This window comes from Elephas maximus, chromosome 10, assembly GCF_024166365.1.
Source record: "Elephas maximus indicus isolate mEleMax1 chromosome 10, mEleMax1 primary haplotype, whole genome shotgun sequence".
Lineage (NCBI taxonomy): Eukaryota > Metazoa > Chordata > Mammalia > Proboscidea > Elephantidae > Elephas > Elephas maximus.
This window is the reverse complement of record NC_064828.1, coordinates 104,249,695-104,266,651: the sequence shown is the minus strand read 5'-3', so window position 1 is coordinate 104,266,651 and position 16,957 is coordinate 104,249,695. Positions and strand designations below refer to the sequence as shown.

Sequence of the window (16,957 nt, the reverse complement as noted above, 5' to 3'; positions counted from 1 at the left end):
ACAGTGGTCCAGTCTACAACCAATAATGGGGAAGTCATAGGACCAGGCAGCATTTCATTTCATTGTGCATGGGGTCGCCATAAGTCAGGAGCTGACTCGATGGCAGCTAACAGCACCACCAACCCTTTGGCCTTACCCAGGCCTCAACTCTATGAGTCCCAGACTCTAGCCACCATCCCTTGAACTCACCGTGGACACTCACACCTCCCCACCTGTGTGCTCCTGGTGCTCTGCCTGAGGATGAGGGGCGTGGAAGACATCAGAAAGGGGGATTTTCACAGTTAGGGTGGGAGGGGTGCTGGAAGAGTTCCAGAATTTATCTACTTCTGTTTATGCTCCCAGAGAACTTTGTCTATATGTCTGTGTTCATCAAGTATCATGTGTATATTACATTAGACTGAATTTTACCTTTCAGTGCCCCATCTCTGAAATACTCTTACATCCCGTATATATCAGCTAAACTAGAGTGATGTGCTAGACACCAGGGTCTGGAAGTAGGGGGGTTTCCAGGGCTAGGAAAGTCATCAGACATTATCACTGGTCTGATAAAATGCCACTTTGGTATGTCCCTGCAGTGAGTGATGGACAGTCACACCACGTGTGCCCCAGGGCATCACCAGGGGCAGCCATGGCTGCTTTCTAAGCTCTGCGCAGAACCAAACACATTTGTTATTTCAAGTAATCTCTGGAGTCTTTTAACCATTCCAGAAATAAGGGAAACATTATTTCTATTAGTTTTAATGAAAAGCAAGACATGGTTAACTAGATCCTTCAAATGACCAGAATTTTATATGCACCACATTTTTGGATGAAAGAGGCAAGTCACAAAAGCACATGCAAATGCGGTCATTTTTTGAAGAATCATTTATGGTATTTCCTAGTGGTGACACCCCAGCAGCCTAAGTTCCTGTTCTTGTACCAAACCAAACGCAACCCTTTGCCATGGAGTTGATTCCGACTTATCACAGCCCAATACAACAGAGTAGTGATTGGTATACAGATTGCCCCATAGTGTTTTCAAGGAGCAGCTGGTAGATTCAAACTGCCGACCTTTTGATTAGCTGTCCTAACTCTTAGCCACTGCACCACCAGGACTTCTGCTCTTGTATAGTCCTATCCAATTTCCAGGGCCGTAGTCTATCCCGAACCAGAAATCCTGCCTAATATTGACAGTTAGGTCTTTTCTCCCAGTTGGACCTAAGTTCTTTTAGGGCAAGGAACTGTCTTTTATACCACTTTGTATTCCACATGGCATCTAACACAGATCTTTGCAGATTTAAGTATTTGTTGTTGTCATTGTTAGCTGCTGTCGAGTCCATTCTGACTCAAAGCAACCCCATATGTTAGAGTAGAACTGCTGTACCATAGGGTTTCTGAGGTTGTAATCATTACCAGAGGCAGCAGGTTGCTGGGTCTTTTCTCCCACAGAGCTACTGGTGGGGTCGAACCACTGACCTTTCGGTTATCAGCCGAGCACTTAAACATTGCACCACCAGGGCTCCCTTTAAATATTTAGCAATAGATTAGTGTCGCTGTTAGAGTGTTTTAAGTCATTCTTCTCTGTGTCGAGTTTGGTGCCTTGGAGTCAGATGGATTTGGGCTTAAATTTCTGTATACCAATCAAGAGCTGGAAACCCTGGTGGTGTAGTGGTTAAGAGCTATGGTTGTTAACCAAAAGGTCAGCAGTCCGAATCCACCAGGCGCTTTTTGGAAACCCTATGGAGCAGTTCTACTCTGCCCTATAGGGTCGCTATGAGTTGGAATCAACCCAACAGCAACGGGTTTTTTTTTTTTTTTTTTGCTTAATCACTAGCTAGGTCAACTTGGGCAGGCTACTTAATCACAACCTAATTCATAGGGTTATTGTAAGAACCGGTGATTAAATATTTGAAATATCCAGCAGCTGCTGTTATTGTTGTTATCATTTCAGTTACCTGGAAAGCAAACGCTTCCAGCTATGGCTGGTGATTCCACAGATGTGAGCTCTTGGGTTTTCTGTGATGCGTTTCCATTTGGGAGGTTCAACTCCTATTATTTAAGGCTAGCTTCATTGGGGGGATGCTATTTAACCTGAATCTTGAAGGACGAGTAGGTGCTTAAAAGGTGGAAATGGGTGGAGAAGGCATTTAAAACACAGGGAACAGCCTGTGCAAAGACCCAGAGGCATGAAGGAGAGTGGATCACGGGGGAAGCTGGTTGTGGCTAGAGTGGTAGATGTACGTGGAGGACAGTGGACAGACCAAAGCTAAGCCTGTGGGCGGGAGGTGGATCTTGAAAGACATTGTTCCTGGTGATAAATTTGGGCTTCATCCTGTGGGTGAAGCAGAGGCATGGTTATCAGGGGTGTAGTCAGTTTGGTATGTTAGCAAGGTTCTTCTATGCATATGATTGTAGTCTTTATTAATTTCCTGTACGTTTTCAGAGATTCTCTAAACAAAATATTTCTTTATTTTAAAATTTTTATTGCACTTTAAGTGAAAGTTTACAAATCAGGCCAGTCTCTCATACAAAAATTTATAAACACCTTGCTATATACTCCTAGGTGTTCTCCCTCTAATGAAATGGCACATTCCTTCTCTCCACCCTGTCTTTCCATGTCCATTCAGCCAGCTTCTGTCCCCCTCGGCCTTCACATCTCCCCTCCAGACAGGAGCTGCCCACGTAGTCTCATGTGTCTACTTTACCCAAGAAACTCCCTCCTCACCAGTATCATGGTCCCCAAACCCCCACCCCTACTATGCTGGCCTTCGAAGTGTTCAGTTTATTCAGGAACTTCTTTGCTTTTGGTTTAGTCCAGTTGTGCTGACCTCTCCTGTATTGTGTGTTATCTTTCCCTTCACCTAAATTAGTTCTTGTCTACTACCTAATTAGTGAATACCCTTCTCCCTCCCTCCTCCCCCCTCTCATAACCATCAAAGAATATTTTCTTTGTTTAAACTATATCTTGAGTTTTTGTAATAGTGGTCTCATACAATATTTGTCCTTTTGCAGCTGACTGATTTCACTCAGCGTAATGCTTTCCAAATTCCTCCATGTTATGAAATGTTTCATGGATTCATCATTGTTCTTTATTGATGGGTGGTAGTATTCCATCGTGTGACTATACCATAATTTATCCATTCATCCATTGATGGGCATCTTGGCTGTGTCCATCTTTTTGCTATTGTAAACGGTGCTGCAGTGAACATGGGTGTGCATATATCTGTTCATGTAAAGGCTCTTATTTCTCAAGGAGTGGGATTGCTGGATCGTATGGTAGTTCTATTTCTAGCTTTTTAAGGAAGCACCAAATCAATTTCCAAAGTGGTTGTACCATTTTACATTCCCACCAGGAGTGTATAAGTGTTCCAGTCTCTCCACAACCTCACCAACATTTATTATTTTGTGTTTTTTGGATTAATGCCAGCCTTGTTGGAGTGAGATGGCTTCTCATTGTAGTCTTGTTTTTTTTTTTTTAATGGCTAGTGATCTTGAGCATTTCCTCATTGTATCTGTTAGCCACCTGAATGTCTTCTTTAATGAAGTGCCTGTTCATATCTTTTGCCCATTTTTTAATTGGGTTATTTGTCCTCTTGTAGTTGAGGTTTTGCAGTATCATGTAGATTTTAGAGATCAGACGCTGATCGGAAATGTCATAGCTAAGAACTTTTTCCCAGTATGGAGGTTATCTTTTTACTCTTTTGGTGAAGTGTTTGGGTGAGCATAGGTGTTTGATTTTTAGGAGCTCCCCGTTATCTAGTTCTGTTCTGGTGTTTGTGCATTTTAGTAATAAATATTTATTTTTTAACAATTAGGTTAATATACTTTGAATCAGTTGTACCAAAACCAAACCAAACCCCTTGCCCTCAGGGCGATTCTGACTCACAGTGATCCTACAGGATGGAGTAGAACTGCCCCATAGGGTTTCCAAGGAGTGCCTGCCTGGTGGATTCGAACTGCCGACTTTTTGGTTAGCAGCCAAGCTCTTAACTGCTGTGCCACCAGGACTCTGAACCAGGCGTAGGGGGTAGGAAAAGATCATTTCCCCCAGCATGTGGCTTCTTCTCAGACTTCTGGAGAAACATCTTGCTTCATTTATGGTTGGACTTGGGTGGTGCAGCCAGTGTGATCTCTTGGCCCAGGTGTCTCCTCCGCCCTCTTTACAAGGTTGACAGTTACACATACTGAAACATATTAAAGGCCCTTTGATCCCAGGTTTTTTCATAACTTGGTTTTTGCCTAAGGATTTCCTTGGTAGATCAAATCCATCAAATCTTTGGACATCGAGTGCAGCAAATTGCTGTTAATCGCTGTGTACTCTTCATTTCTCTGCTGATGTAGCATACACCCAGCCAGATGTTTTCGAACAATCTTGAAATGTGTGAGCAAGGTTCAGCAAACACGATGGCAAGTATCACTTGTTCTGTTAGCAGTATTGTTTTCTGCCTCATGAACAAGCTGAAGTTTGGGAAATGGTGAAAAGAGGCACCGTGTCTTGGAGGCAGCTCCTGCTTTTATACGTGCATTCGAAGGAGGGCCAGAGTCGGCCTGGCAAGGTCTTCCTGCCCATTGTACTGGGAATACCTGCGTCATGGCCGTGAGGCTGGCAGTTGTCCTCCCACACTGGGGCTCTCCAGCTCCCTTTTTCTGCCCGTCTCTCTTTCATGCCGTTCCTCCTGCTTCACTTCCAGGTGCCTTTTCCATCAATTGTGCTCAGCGATTCGACTATTGTTCTTCCTGTCTGGCTCTCTTGAATTCAGCCCACACCTTCTCAACTGCATATCCTGAGTCAAGTGTTTGAAAGCTGTTATTTCATGTTAATTAGAAGTTCTTTTTCAAGCCAGGAAGCCTCGTACAGAACTGTTACCCAAACTGCAGCTTAGAGATGAGCTCTGGCGTTTTGTACTTTGGGTACAGTTAAAGGAACCATGGGTAATTACCGCCACACTCCTGCTTGTGTGCTGGGGGACCTTTCCCACCACCTGCATGCCTTCCCTGGGGCAGGCAAGCTCCGAGCTTGGCTAAGCTAGAGGGGCTCATTGTGCCTCCCAGAGACTTAACGTTGGCACTTGTGTGGCCTCACTGAGTCCTAGGTGGGGTCTTCCCTGGCTGCAACTGCTTGGTAATCGCCTCATCCAGGAAGGGCTCTGGGCCCCCCAGTAGTTCTCCACCAAATGCTGACAGGTGGCCATTGGCAGCTTCTCCGTCCTTTGTGTCCTGTCTCCCATTGACCCTCATTTGGTAGGAGAGTCTGGTGGAAAAGCACTCCTACCATGCATGTTATGGATTCATGAAGACATGAGCAGGAGTCTGCTTCTTGGCTCCTTAAAAACCCCTTGAGATACCCTGGATGGCTGCCATTTCTATAGGCGGTCCTGGAGAGGTTTCAGGGGAGTTGCCATTCTTGAGATCTTTTTGGGCAGAAGCTGAGCCCAGTTCTCACGTCTGGCCTTGTGCTCTTTATGCCCACCTGACTGTAGATAGATCAAGGACAGTATCCCTCACATTGCCTGGTCTCTCATCCCATCAGGCCCAGCTGCTGCAGGCCCAGGCTTGAGGAGGCTGCAGACCTTACCCCACTAGAAGCCTCCAGCATCGAACTTCCTGTGTCCCATTTAGAGGGAGTGGTTGGTGCTGACCCATTCCTGAGCTTGGGCAGTGACTGGTTAGGACCACCCTCATTTGATCTCACACAGAGAAAAAAGAGACTTTCCTCTTGAAATGTCTTTGAATGAGGACTCTACATTGTGCATGGTTGAGGAATTCACAGGATGAGACTCATCATGTAAACGTATTTATATCTAACTTAAATCACTAGAAATACCTCTCTTTCTTCCGTGGTTTATAGAGAAGATAGCCAGTGAGCAGATGCTGATTTAATACTCTTTGACTTCACAGCACAATTCTAGCACTGTGGAAGTATGGACAGAGAGAGAGAGAGATGTTAGGGTTCTTCTTCAAGAAAACAACCAAAGGAAACACCTAGGTCCCCTTGTCTGTTGAGGGGAGATAAAGACGACCTACCTAGAAAGGTTGTTACATGGATCCCATGAGATATTCTATGTAAAGTGGCCAACACAAGGCCTGGCACAGCAGGCCTTTAATAAATAGTAGTTCCTCTTTTGCTTTTGCTTTTTATTATTATTATTAACAACAAATACCAGCTACTGTGGTACATACTGAGTAGAGAAGATAAAGAAATAAATGTTATATCAGTGGAAGACTTAATTGAACTTGGGAAGATTGAGGACATGGCATGTGTAGTCATAGAGTTAGGAAAGCACATAGTGTTTGGCCAGTGAATAGTATTGGGAGGAGTAAGGGGTCTAATAGTATGTGTGGCCCAGAATCGTATTGGTGAAGTAAAATAGGAGTGGCCAGTTGCAGGAGGGCCTCAAAGGACTAGATAAGGAATTTGGATTTAGTATTAGAGACAGAAAGGAATCATTATAGCTTCTTCAGCTGGGAATGAAAATTAATTTTGGAGATCTTTGTGACAAGATTTCTTAGGGGAAGTCAGGGGGCAGGAAGACCATTAGAAAGGTTTCTAGGCTCATTCTGGAGCCTTTACTAGGGTAGTGGTGGTGAGCCTGGGGACGGAGAGGGCTGTCTAGAGACGTAGCATAGAGACATAAGTAGACTTTGGGAATGGGATAACTGAGGGGCTGAGAGAGAGAGAAGGTTCTAAGTGTAGTGCTCAGAAGGTCTGGATGGAGAATGAAAGTATTGGTGGTAACAAAAATAGGGAAGAGACACCTTGTGATTATGGAGTGAGTTTGTGAAGGCCCAGCCCCTAAAAAGCAGACCTGGGGAACGCTAAAGGGGAGAGGACCTTAGCCCAATGCCATCTTTCTGCATGTGCCTCAGTTAAGCCTTTCGAAGCTCAGCAGATTCATTCACCTTCCCAGAATGAGAGTAACCATGGAAGGCTATGTATAGATATTTACATCAACTGAGTCACAACACTTGTGTAATTTTGTAAATAAATTCAGATTCACTTTTAATGAATATTTGAAGTTTCACAACAAAATTGGTTTTGTTCCAAAAACCATGCTCTTCACAAAGTCCCTGTGTCCTGAGTAAAAGGAGCCATTCTAATGCTTTTAACCTGACCACCCATAGTCATGTGGTACTGAAATCTACCTTAGAGGCCAGACTTAATTTAAGCAAAGCCATCTGTTGATCTGGGAGTTCGGGAACCCTCGGCCCTGCTCCCACCTGCTGCCCTTGGACCAAGCCTTTGGATATCTCCTGCCTAAAAAAAGTACAGTAGTCTCCAGCTCGAAGTCAGACTACTTTGTGTTGGCTTGGTGGGACTCTGGCGTGAGCTGTGTTTTCTCCCTTTGTCTCTCCACCGTAGACTACTGTTCTCCAAAGTGAAGTTGGAGTCACTGTGCCGGGGCCCGGACGAGGCGCTCCTCACCTGTAAGCACATGTTACAGATATGGAAATCCTGCTACAACCTAACCAACCCCAGGTAAGAGGCCAGCAGTGCCTGTTTTGCGTGGTGTTTGCATGTGCCCCCGCCTATCAGGGTCATCTCTGATTGGCATTTGGCAGCCATGAGCTCTGCCACCTGGTGCACCTCCAGTCCCCAGGAGTGGCAGATGGTAACAGTGGGGCCTCAAGCTCCTTTTTTAAGGGAATTTTCTCCCAGTGGCTGACGAAGCCTCCAAATTGTAGGTTTCTTTTGCTTTGCTGCCATGGTGGCCCTCTAGGCTCAGTTCACAATTCACCTTGATCTGATTTCTCTCTACCAGCCAGTTACTTACCCTCTTTGGCAATTCTCATCACCTTTCCAATGGTTTATGGATAGCCTAGTCAGTTACATGTTTCAGATGGGCTTCTTAACAGTAACAGTAAAAGACAACAGGCTCTATCCCACTAAGGAGAGGGGAAATCGCCATGGCATGATAAAGCCTCCTTTTCAAAAAGTTATAGTCATGACTCAGACAAATAGAAAATAATACATGGCAAAGACTTTATTTACTTCATTAACTCTTGAGGGCACAAGTAAAATGTTGAGACCTGTTCAAAGAACACTTTGTCAAAAAAGATAGATAGACAGACAGACAGATAGGCAAGATGAACTTGCAACTAGATGAAAAAATAATATCCTACAGGGCAGTGAAATGTGTTGCTTAGGGTTATCTTTTCTGCACATGTAGGGGTGGGGAGGAATCAACTATTTCTCTACCAGACCTGTTGCCGTCGAGTCGATTCCGACTCATAGCAATCCTATAGGACAGAGTCAAACGGCTCCATAGGGTTTCCAAAGCTGTAATCTTTAGAGAAGCAGACCGCCACATCTTTCTCCTGCAGAGCGGCTGCTGGGTTCAAACCGCTGACTTGTTGGTTAGCAGCCAAGTGTTTGACCACTGTATTACCAGGACTCCTTACCAGACAAAATTTATATGCCTTACTGTTACTATTAGTTTTCTACAGGTTAATTTTTGCTCCTACGGGGATACATTACAGTCTAGTCAACAGGAAGTCAGTCAGATGTGCTTACGTCCATAGAATCAGATAACCCCAGGAGGGTCTACTAATCAACAGCCCACCTTCCACTGGTTGTTATGTTGTTAGGTGCTGTAGCATCATCTTCGAGTCATAGCGACTCTGCTAACAACAGAACAAAACACTGTCCAGTCCTGCGCCATCCTCACAGTTGTTGCTGTGCTTGAGCCCACTGTTGCAGCAACTGTGTCAATCCATCTTGTTGAGGGCCTTTCTCTTTTTCACTGACTCTCTAGTTTACCAAGCATGATGTCCTTCTCCAGGGATTGGTCCTTCCAGATCACATGTCCAGAGTAAGTGAGACGAAGTCTCACCAGCCTCACTTCTAAGGAGCATTCCACTGGAAGATGCCCAATAATCTATTTTGCCCATTTCCCAACCTTGGACAATTTTTTTTGATGTGTGCCCTGCTCTGTGAAAGAAGTAATTTAATGAAAAGGGACCTAATGATTCTAGTGAATTCACTCCACGGCCCATATACTCAGAATACTTCACAAGTTCACAGCACGGTGTATGGGCAGCTCATTCCTGCCCATGAGTCAGGAGCCTTCAAATGTGAAACTCGTTTGTGTATTGAGTTCGAAGGTGTGCGCTAAGGGAGTGGCTTGCCCAGCCCAAAAGGAGGCAGGGAGTAGGCTGGCCACAGTGGGCACAGCGTGCAGACCTGGGGTGTACAAGGGTGGGATGGGATTGAAAGAGCAGCAAAGTCAATGTGGGATTCCATGGGAGACATTGGTTGATTAAAGTATTTGCAGTTAAAGAAAAAATGTGTTCAAAACCAGAGCCCTGTTAAGGAGGGGCCCCTAGCAACAGGCAGTACAGGCAGTGCAGCTAGAAGGCAAGGGAGCCCAGGCTAGAAAGTCCACCACTGCACTTTCCCTGCCTGCCAGGGAACCACACAGCCCCTTGCAGAGCTCAAGTTCCAAGACTTGAGACTAGAGTCTCCGCCCAGCACCACTGCCTGTGGCAAGTTGCTCCATTGCCCTGCGTTCCCATCATTCTCTGGGTGCGGTGGGTATCGTGAGACTGGCTTCCTCCTTTCATGGGTATGCTCTGAAAATAAAGATCATTTTAACTGAAAACAAATCTACTTCTCTAAGCCTGTGAGCAAAAATAGACAATGCCCATATTTATCTCCCCTCAAAGCTTCCCACCCTTGGCCTATCAGAAGCAGCAGGATTTGGGGAGAGTCTTCATCCCATCACCCAGCTAATGGGAGATGCAGCCCAAGCTGGCTGCACAGCACTGGAGCACGTTCCTTTGCCTGTGCTCCCTTTAGACAAGAGAAAATAAATCCATCAGCGTTCACATTGCCAGTTTTCCACACCTCTCCCACCTCCCCACATTTCCTCCCACTTAGCAACCAAGAATATTGAATGTGAGGAGAAAAAAATAGCAGAATTGGAAAGCTTCTGAAAAATACTTAACCAAATGCCTGGGCTGTGTCCATACTTCCTCCATTTCCTGAAGGATCTCTCAGGGCCAGCGCAGGGAGGAACCCTGGCTCCAGGCTCAGAGTCTGGGGGTGGGGAAGGAGAGGGTCCATTGGTTGCTCAGTCTTACTCCCTCGAGTCGCTCCCCCAGGCCTTGACAGAGGGGGTGGTGGATCTAGCAGCCCCTTATTAAGGAGCTTCCTGTTTGTTTTCTTTAAACATTATTTTTGTTCTCTGGGATATAAATACACGTTTCTCCTGTAGCCCTTACCAACGTGAGGATTTAGGCATCCTCCCCAGTATGCTCGGGTAAGAAGCGACCCTGGTGATAGAATAAAGCTGAAAGAAGGAAGGGCTGTGTCTTAAGAAGGGCCAGCACACTGCAGTTTTCTAGAGAAGGGCAGCGGACTGTCCAATAGTCGGGAGTCTACAGTCACATCATAGAGGGTTCTAGAAAAGGGTAGAATTGCAGGAAACTGTATGTGAGAAGCATGCCTTCAAAATTAAAAAATAAGAACTGAGCAGAAAGCGTTTTGGTAGGAAGCAGTTTTGTGTCTTCCTGGAGTGGATGGGCACTGACTTCCTGCCTCAGGGCGCCCTTGTTTTTCAGCATGCTCAGTTGTGGGACCCTTGCTCAACCTGTCCAGGTTTTCCCATTCTTCCCCCACAAAATACCCGCTGCCGTTGAGTTGATTCCTTTTTTTTTCATAGCAACTCTAGGACAGAGTAGGACTGCCCCATAGGGTTTCCAAGAAGCTGCTGGCGGATCCGAACTGCTGACCTTTCAGTTAGCAGCCAAATGCTTAACCACTGCCCCACCAGAGCTCCCACTCTTCCCCACTCCCTCCTGAATCCAGGCAGCTCCTCCTGGGTCTCCAGGCCCCCAGACTGGTCAGATGATGAGGCAGCGCAGAGGTAGCAGGAAGCAAGTGGTCAAATCGACCCTGGCTTCGTGTTCTCAGCAGCTCATGCCTCCTCTTTGTCTTGGCTTGAAGGAAATCACACTGTAAGCTAGATGTTGAACTGAGCCTGGGAAACTTGCAAGCAGCAGTCCTCCTGCTGCTGAGAAAGCACCCTTGCTATGAGCAAAATGGTGGTGGCATTCCTCGGGGGCACATTTGGCAAGGTGTTTGTCATTTCAGAAGCCCGGTTTTGTTCCCTTCGGTCTGCAGTTCAGCTTGCAGTTAGGGGAGAAAGCTGTCTTACGCGTTGTCTTCTCTCTCTTAGTAAAGCCTAAAGCTACCTCACTTCTCGTGCATGTTGACTAACTAACTGATGACCACTTGGCTGCTTAAAATAAAAGATCCTGACGGGAGCCTCAGCAGAAGGTCCCAGCAGGCCTCTGAGCTGCATGTCACAGCATTTCAGCTGAGCAAAACTTATTGAGCCTCCTCTGGGCCAGCTCTGGGCTAGGTCACTTACACATTTTCTTCAGTCCCTACATTAGCCTTGCAAGATAGCTACTGTTGTTTCCACTTCACAAAGAAATAAAATTTAGGCTCAAGGAGGGTAAATTTTCCCAGTTAAATAAGCAGTAGAGCTGTGGTTCAGACCCAGGTCTGTCTAACAACACCCCACCACAGCAAGCTGCCTCTCTGAGTTAGTTGGCAACCAACCTCTTCTCCTTCATTTTTATTGTTAACCAATCACTTCTTTCACCTCCTTTCACTGCCACCTGGACCCTGAGGTTGTAGCCCTGACTTGACATCTCCGAGTGATTGGAACAAAAATTTTTCTTCCTAAGCCCTGCTTCAGTCACTTCATAAAGCTACCCCTTGCTCCAACGCCAGCTGAAAGTTGGAGACAGTATTTCTTACTGATGGGCATTTCGGTGGAGCTTTTTTTTTCCCCCCAAGAGATTTTCTTGTCTCACCTTCATAGTAGCATCAGCCAATGTCATATCATGTCCATTTTACTGATGAGAAAACTGAGGCTCAAGGGTGTTAGGAACTCGACTCTTATCCTCAAGCCTCTTGGGCCTGGAGAAGAAGAGGAGCTCCCTCTCCCACCTGCCCATGATGTCCTTTCCTTGCTCTGGTTTTTATCCCAGTCCCCTCTCTCACACTCGAGTTTATTGTGTGCCCAGCACTGTTCCGGGAGCCGAGAGGAGATACAGCTGCAGCAGAACTCCAGGGTTCTGACTGCTGGTCTTCTACCACCTGGCCTCTTGTGTTAGCCTCTGTGTGATTGTGGCAAATGAAGGATTTCCAAGGGAAGTTTCCAATTTCCAGGATAACTTTAGCTGTCATTATAGTTTACTCTCAATGTTCATTCCTGTGGAGAACAGAAATTACCTGGATGTGTGATGTCTATAGCTTGCGTGCCATGGATCAGAGGTTCCTGCCAGTGATCTCTCTCCTTGAGAGGTGCTCCTGGCAGCCTAAGGGCCAGGCCAAGAAGAGATGAGGAAACTGGGGTAAGAAAGGGAATGGATGGTCCATGTGAGATGCCCAAGAATACAATGTCCTAGAAAAAGAGGGGAGGGCAACTTTTAGGCTTGCATTAGAGAGTCTGACCTGAGTGAGAAAGTTAAGGAGACTCAAGGGTTGGCCAAGGCCTCCCCTTGCCTTTTGCCCCACATTCTGTGGGTTGTAGGAAAGGCAGCTCTTGATTGGTTAAGACTCTTCACCTTGTAAATGAAGAACTAAAAATTGCTTCAAACAGCCCTCAAAATTCTCGATCAGTCACAAATACCTAATGATTTTTAGGGTTAGAACATTCAGTGTGGAAGCAAAAGCATCTCCATTTTCAGTAGTTAGTTGTTGTGTATAGACTGTTTTCAAAGAAAATATGGAAGACAATCTAAGGAATGTAACTGGAGATTGTTTCTTAGCAGGTGGAGGGGAAATGGATCCTGGGTTGTTATCAGTGGGTAAGCTTCACAGATTAAGATTATGGTTTTAGTTGGGGTTTCTAACATTTGGAATTAGAGGTCCTTTCACTCAGCTTCCCAGGCCTCCTACAATTGCTCCAGAAGGCTGGGGGTAGGTCGTCTTCAGGAATTATCCAGCCATGTTAATATGTGTTGTATGTGCGTTATGTATGTTGTTGTTGTTGGGGTGTGTATTTATAGTGGCACCTTGTGTGTGCCTAGCAGTTTTAACTCTTACGGATGCTCCCAACACATGACCTCATTTCATCCCTGGACAGTTCTGATAGGAACACAATCCCATTGGCATCTACCAAGGAAGTCCCTGAAGTACAGGGGAAATAAGCTTGCTCCAAATGACCTCCTCATTAGTGGGATGCCCTATAGATGTAGGATAAGAACTCAGGCCTCCAGCTGGGTTCTAGGACCTCAATTTCAGAGTCCTTCCCAAAGCATTGCACGTGGCAGTCAACCTGTGCTCTGAATCTTGGCGAGACGGGAAGCCTGGAGGATTGTGGCCGAAACACTCAGCATTCCTGATGTGCTGCCTGAGACTTGGTCCACTGAGAACTCAGGCAGACCCTTCCTTTGCAATGCCAGTGCCTCACTGTGTCTCCTGGAATCCCCAAGGTGAAGAAGGCTGTCACTATATTTTGAATTAATATCTTCTGCAAAACTCCTAAGTGGAAAGCCATTGCAATATTAACTTTTTGTAAAATAAACATTGCAAATATTAGCTTTGAAAAATTAACTATGTAATGTTTATATTAAAATTTTATAAATGAACAGTTAAATGCTAGAAATACTCAGTCAGTAATGTGATCAATGAATCAACTCGACGGCAACTAACAACAATTTGATTAATGAAATTTTGTATGTACTTTTATGTTGTCTTCCGCTCAGGGACAATTACTGTTCTCAGTCGTGGAAATAATTACTGGAGCATCTTCCAGAAAAACATGTATCCGATGATGTAATAAGTATAGGTTGACAAATAGTCTGTCCCGAAGCAAGTTTCCTTCTGTTTCCTGTGGATTTCTCTGACTGCATCACTGGACGTGGAAATTGCAGCCTGCAAACCATATTAAGTTTCATACCAAATCTTATTTGTACCATTTTTAGCAATAGCTGCATAGAGGAAGGAAATTGTGTCCCGTTATTGTAGAATTTGAACTTGTAACAACAACAGCAACCAAAAAATCACTCTTAGGGTCTCCAGATTGGAAGAGAAAAATAGATTCAAAGGAAAACGTTAGAGTCAAATCTCAAGAGGCAGATATGATTCTTTTTGGAGCTGCTTTGATAGAATATCATGACAGAGGAAAAAAAAAAAAACACTGCTATTTTTGCTTACAAGCTTCTTAGAATCCAAAAAAGAGTCCACATGGGCTAAAGTCCCTGAACTATGTTCATCCTCCATTTGGCCTGAGGTGGCCTCCCAGGTGATGTTGCCTGATGAATAGCCCGAGCTGGGTTTGCAGGAGCCACTGGAGGTTGGGGCTCCGTGAAGGCTGCAGGAGTGCTGGCTGGCCGGGAATCTGCCGCCCAAACCCTGCCGTGTCCTGCCCACACCACTGGACACCCATATTCTCCAGCTGGGGCACACTGAAGAGGGGCTGCAGTTCCAGCTCTGCCGGCCACCTTGCACCTCCTTTTCCTCACCTATTAAATAAGGATAATAACCACGTGATTCACACAAAGACTTGTTCTGGGGGCCACACGAGGCCATGGCTGTGCTCTCCCTTTGAAAAGTAGGGGCCAGGGATTCTCAAAGCCAGCTGCACATTAGAACCACCTGGGGAGCTTTGAAAAATGTTGACCATTCCAGAAATTCTGACTGACTTGGCCATTTTCTAGAAATGTCCCCAGGTGATATTTTTTTTGTGTGTGTGTGATTAGTAGACATTATTTTTGTAGAGCAGTTTTAGGGTTACAGAAAATCCAGCAGGTGGTATGGAGGGTTCCCGTACACCCGTCTCTCCTCAGCTCCCAGCTTCCCCATTGTTAAGTTGTTAACATCCTGTTGTAGTATGGTACATGTTACAGTGGCGAACCAATGCTGATACATCGTTGTTAACTAAAGTCCGCAGTTTACATCAGGGTTCACTCTTGGTGTTGGACAGTCCTGTGGGTTTTGACAAATGCAGGATGTCATGTGCCCACCATGACAGTACCCTACTGAATAGTTCCACTGCCCTAAAAAACGCTCTGTGTGCAACCTATTTTTCCCTCCCCTCCTGAGTCCCTGGCACCCGCTGATGTCTTCACTGTCTCTACGGCTTTGCCTTTCCCCAGGTGGTTTTCACGTGCAGCGAGGGCTTAGAAGCCCTGATGTGCAGTGGTTGGTTCATAAAGCTACGCTGAGGGTGGCGTGAGGAGGAGGCAGAGGCTGGATGAGCCCTAAGACTGCACAGCTCAGAATGCCAGTTAGGTGGGCAGAGACCCAGGCTGGAAGATTTCATTATTGCATCTTATAATGCCACAAAAGGGGCGAAACCTAGCCAGGGTTGGTGGGTGTGGTTTAAGCCAGTTTGCCCTTGAATGCTGGAACTCGGCCGGACAGCAGGATGCCTCTTTCACGAGTGGGAAGGTGCTGGAGAACTTCGAGCACACAAAAGGTATTATTGCATTTCAGGAGCTGGTGGCAGTTGATTGTGTCTCCCCCGTGACTGACATTTGTAGCCGTGTTTTGCAGCGATTCTGGACGTGGGAGCAGCCTCTTAGATAGAACCATTGCTGACAGACGACAGCTTAATACAATTACTTTGCCAGACTTCAGCGATCCCGAGACAGGTGAGAATAAAAAGCCAAAGGGGATGAAATGGCGTCAAAGAGAATGGGGCTGTCACTGAGTGATGGGGATGAAGACAGCCAGGGGCTGGGGCTGGGAAGATTCAGATATGCTCACCATTAATGGGCACATTTTCCCTGGTGTCATCTTCAAGGGTTTGTTGACAGCGGGAGAGGCAGTATTACTCGTCCAACACAGCCCTAAAATCTTACTATTTTTCCCCTTGCTCCTGGAGCTTAAGGTTTGAAACTAAGAATAAGTCGTCCCACCCCCAGCAGGTTTCCTCTTTTTAGATTTTAGAACTTGCTGAAATCAAGGTTTTTGATTTTAATTGTGCGTATAAACACATATCGACCCAGCAAAAGCCCCTGGTTAGGGAGGCAGGTAGGTCCTGAACTTCTAATTCTTCCTTCCCCACGTGGAGGCCTGTGTGCACTGACTGCTTCTGAGCAGATATTGACACCTCGTTGTTCGTGTTCCACATTTGCCAAAGTACAGGGGAGTGAATATACCCACGTGATTGCCAAACCTCCAAGCCAGCAACACCAACCATAGTACCGACTATTCAGCGACAATTTAGGGACTCTACAGACCCACAAAATATAATGAAATTCCTTCTCCTGCAAGCCTGAATGCAGCTTGGGGAGCCTACAGTATCATTTGGACCTGGTTCTGCTGCCCCTGTACGGGCCTACATGACGCCTAATCCCTATCTGGGTTGGCCTGGTCGCTTGTGGCCTGGCTTTGTGAGATGAGCCTTGGTCCTTCTCCTGTCCTTGTGCCAGCTCCCAGACCCTGACAGAGCCCTTCAGAGAAAGCCAGAACCCACTAGAAAATCCATCCCAGGCCTCCGGGAACCCTCTTAGCTGCCTGCAGACTGCATTTGTGCACTAGGCTCGCTTTTATCAAAGTTAAAGTTGGTTTGACAAGTCTGGTCCCAGGGCCCCCTGGGGCTCCTAGGTCAAACGGTTGTTGGGTGTTAGAAGGGCCACAAGTTGTAGATTAGTACAGTTTAGCGTGGCTCGCAGCCACTGTTCAAAATGCAGACCGACTGAGCCACAGAGACTCCTCCCCTGGAGCGGCCCGACCCCTCTCTGGGCAGAGAGCCTGACTTGGATCAGGACAGCAGTTTCACCTCATGGGCTCTTGTCCTGTTGCAGGTCCTCTCTGGAGGGACCCGTTAGCCCCCTCATAGCATTAGAAGTAAGGCCCAGCTGTCAGGACACAGGGGAGAGGAGAGGAGTTGAAACTCACTGTGAGCCAGCAACAGTTTTGGCTGATTCAGAGCAGCTGCTGTGGCTGCCAAGGGCTGTCTGCCCCCTTCTGCCCCCTCCCCAAGACTCTGTGAGGGTAAATCCAACCAAACCC

The 16,957-nt window shown here is 46.2% G+C and overlaps 1 protein-coding gene across 6 annotated transcripts in view; it reads left to right on the top strand.

The window, feature by feature from the left end:
* Window positions 1–16,957, top strand: part of TTC7B (tetratricopeptide repeat domain 7B) — a 312,432-nt gene that overhangs the window by 220,888 nt on the left and 74,587 nt on the right. For all 6 annotated transcript variants that reach the window (XM_049898916.1, XM_049898913.1, XM_049898918.1 and 3 more), the window contains 2 exons: window positions 7,340–7,456; window positions 15,494–15,591. In XM_049898916.1, coding sequence (XP_049754873.1) covers window positions 7,340–7,456; window positions 15,494–15,591 — 215 coding nt within the window. The remainder of the gene's footprint in view (window positions 1–7,339; window positions 7,457–15,493; window positions 15,592–16,957) is intronic.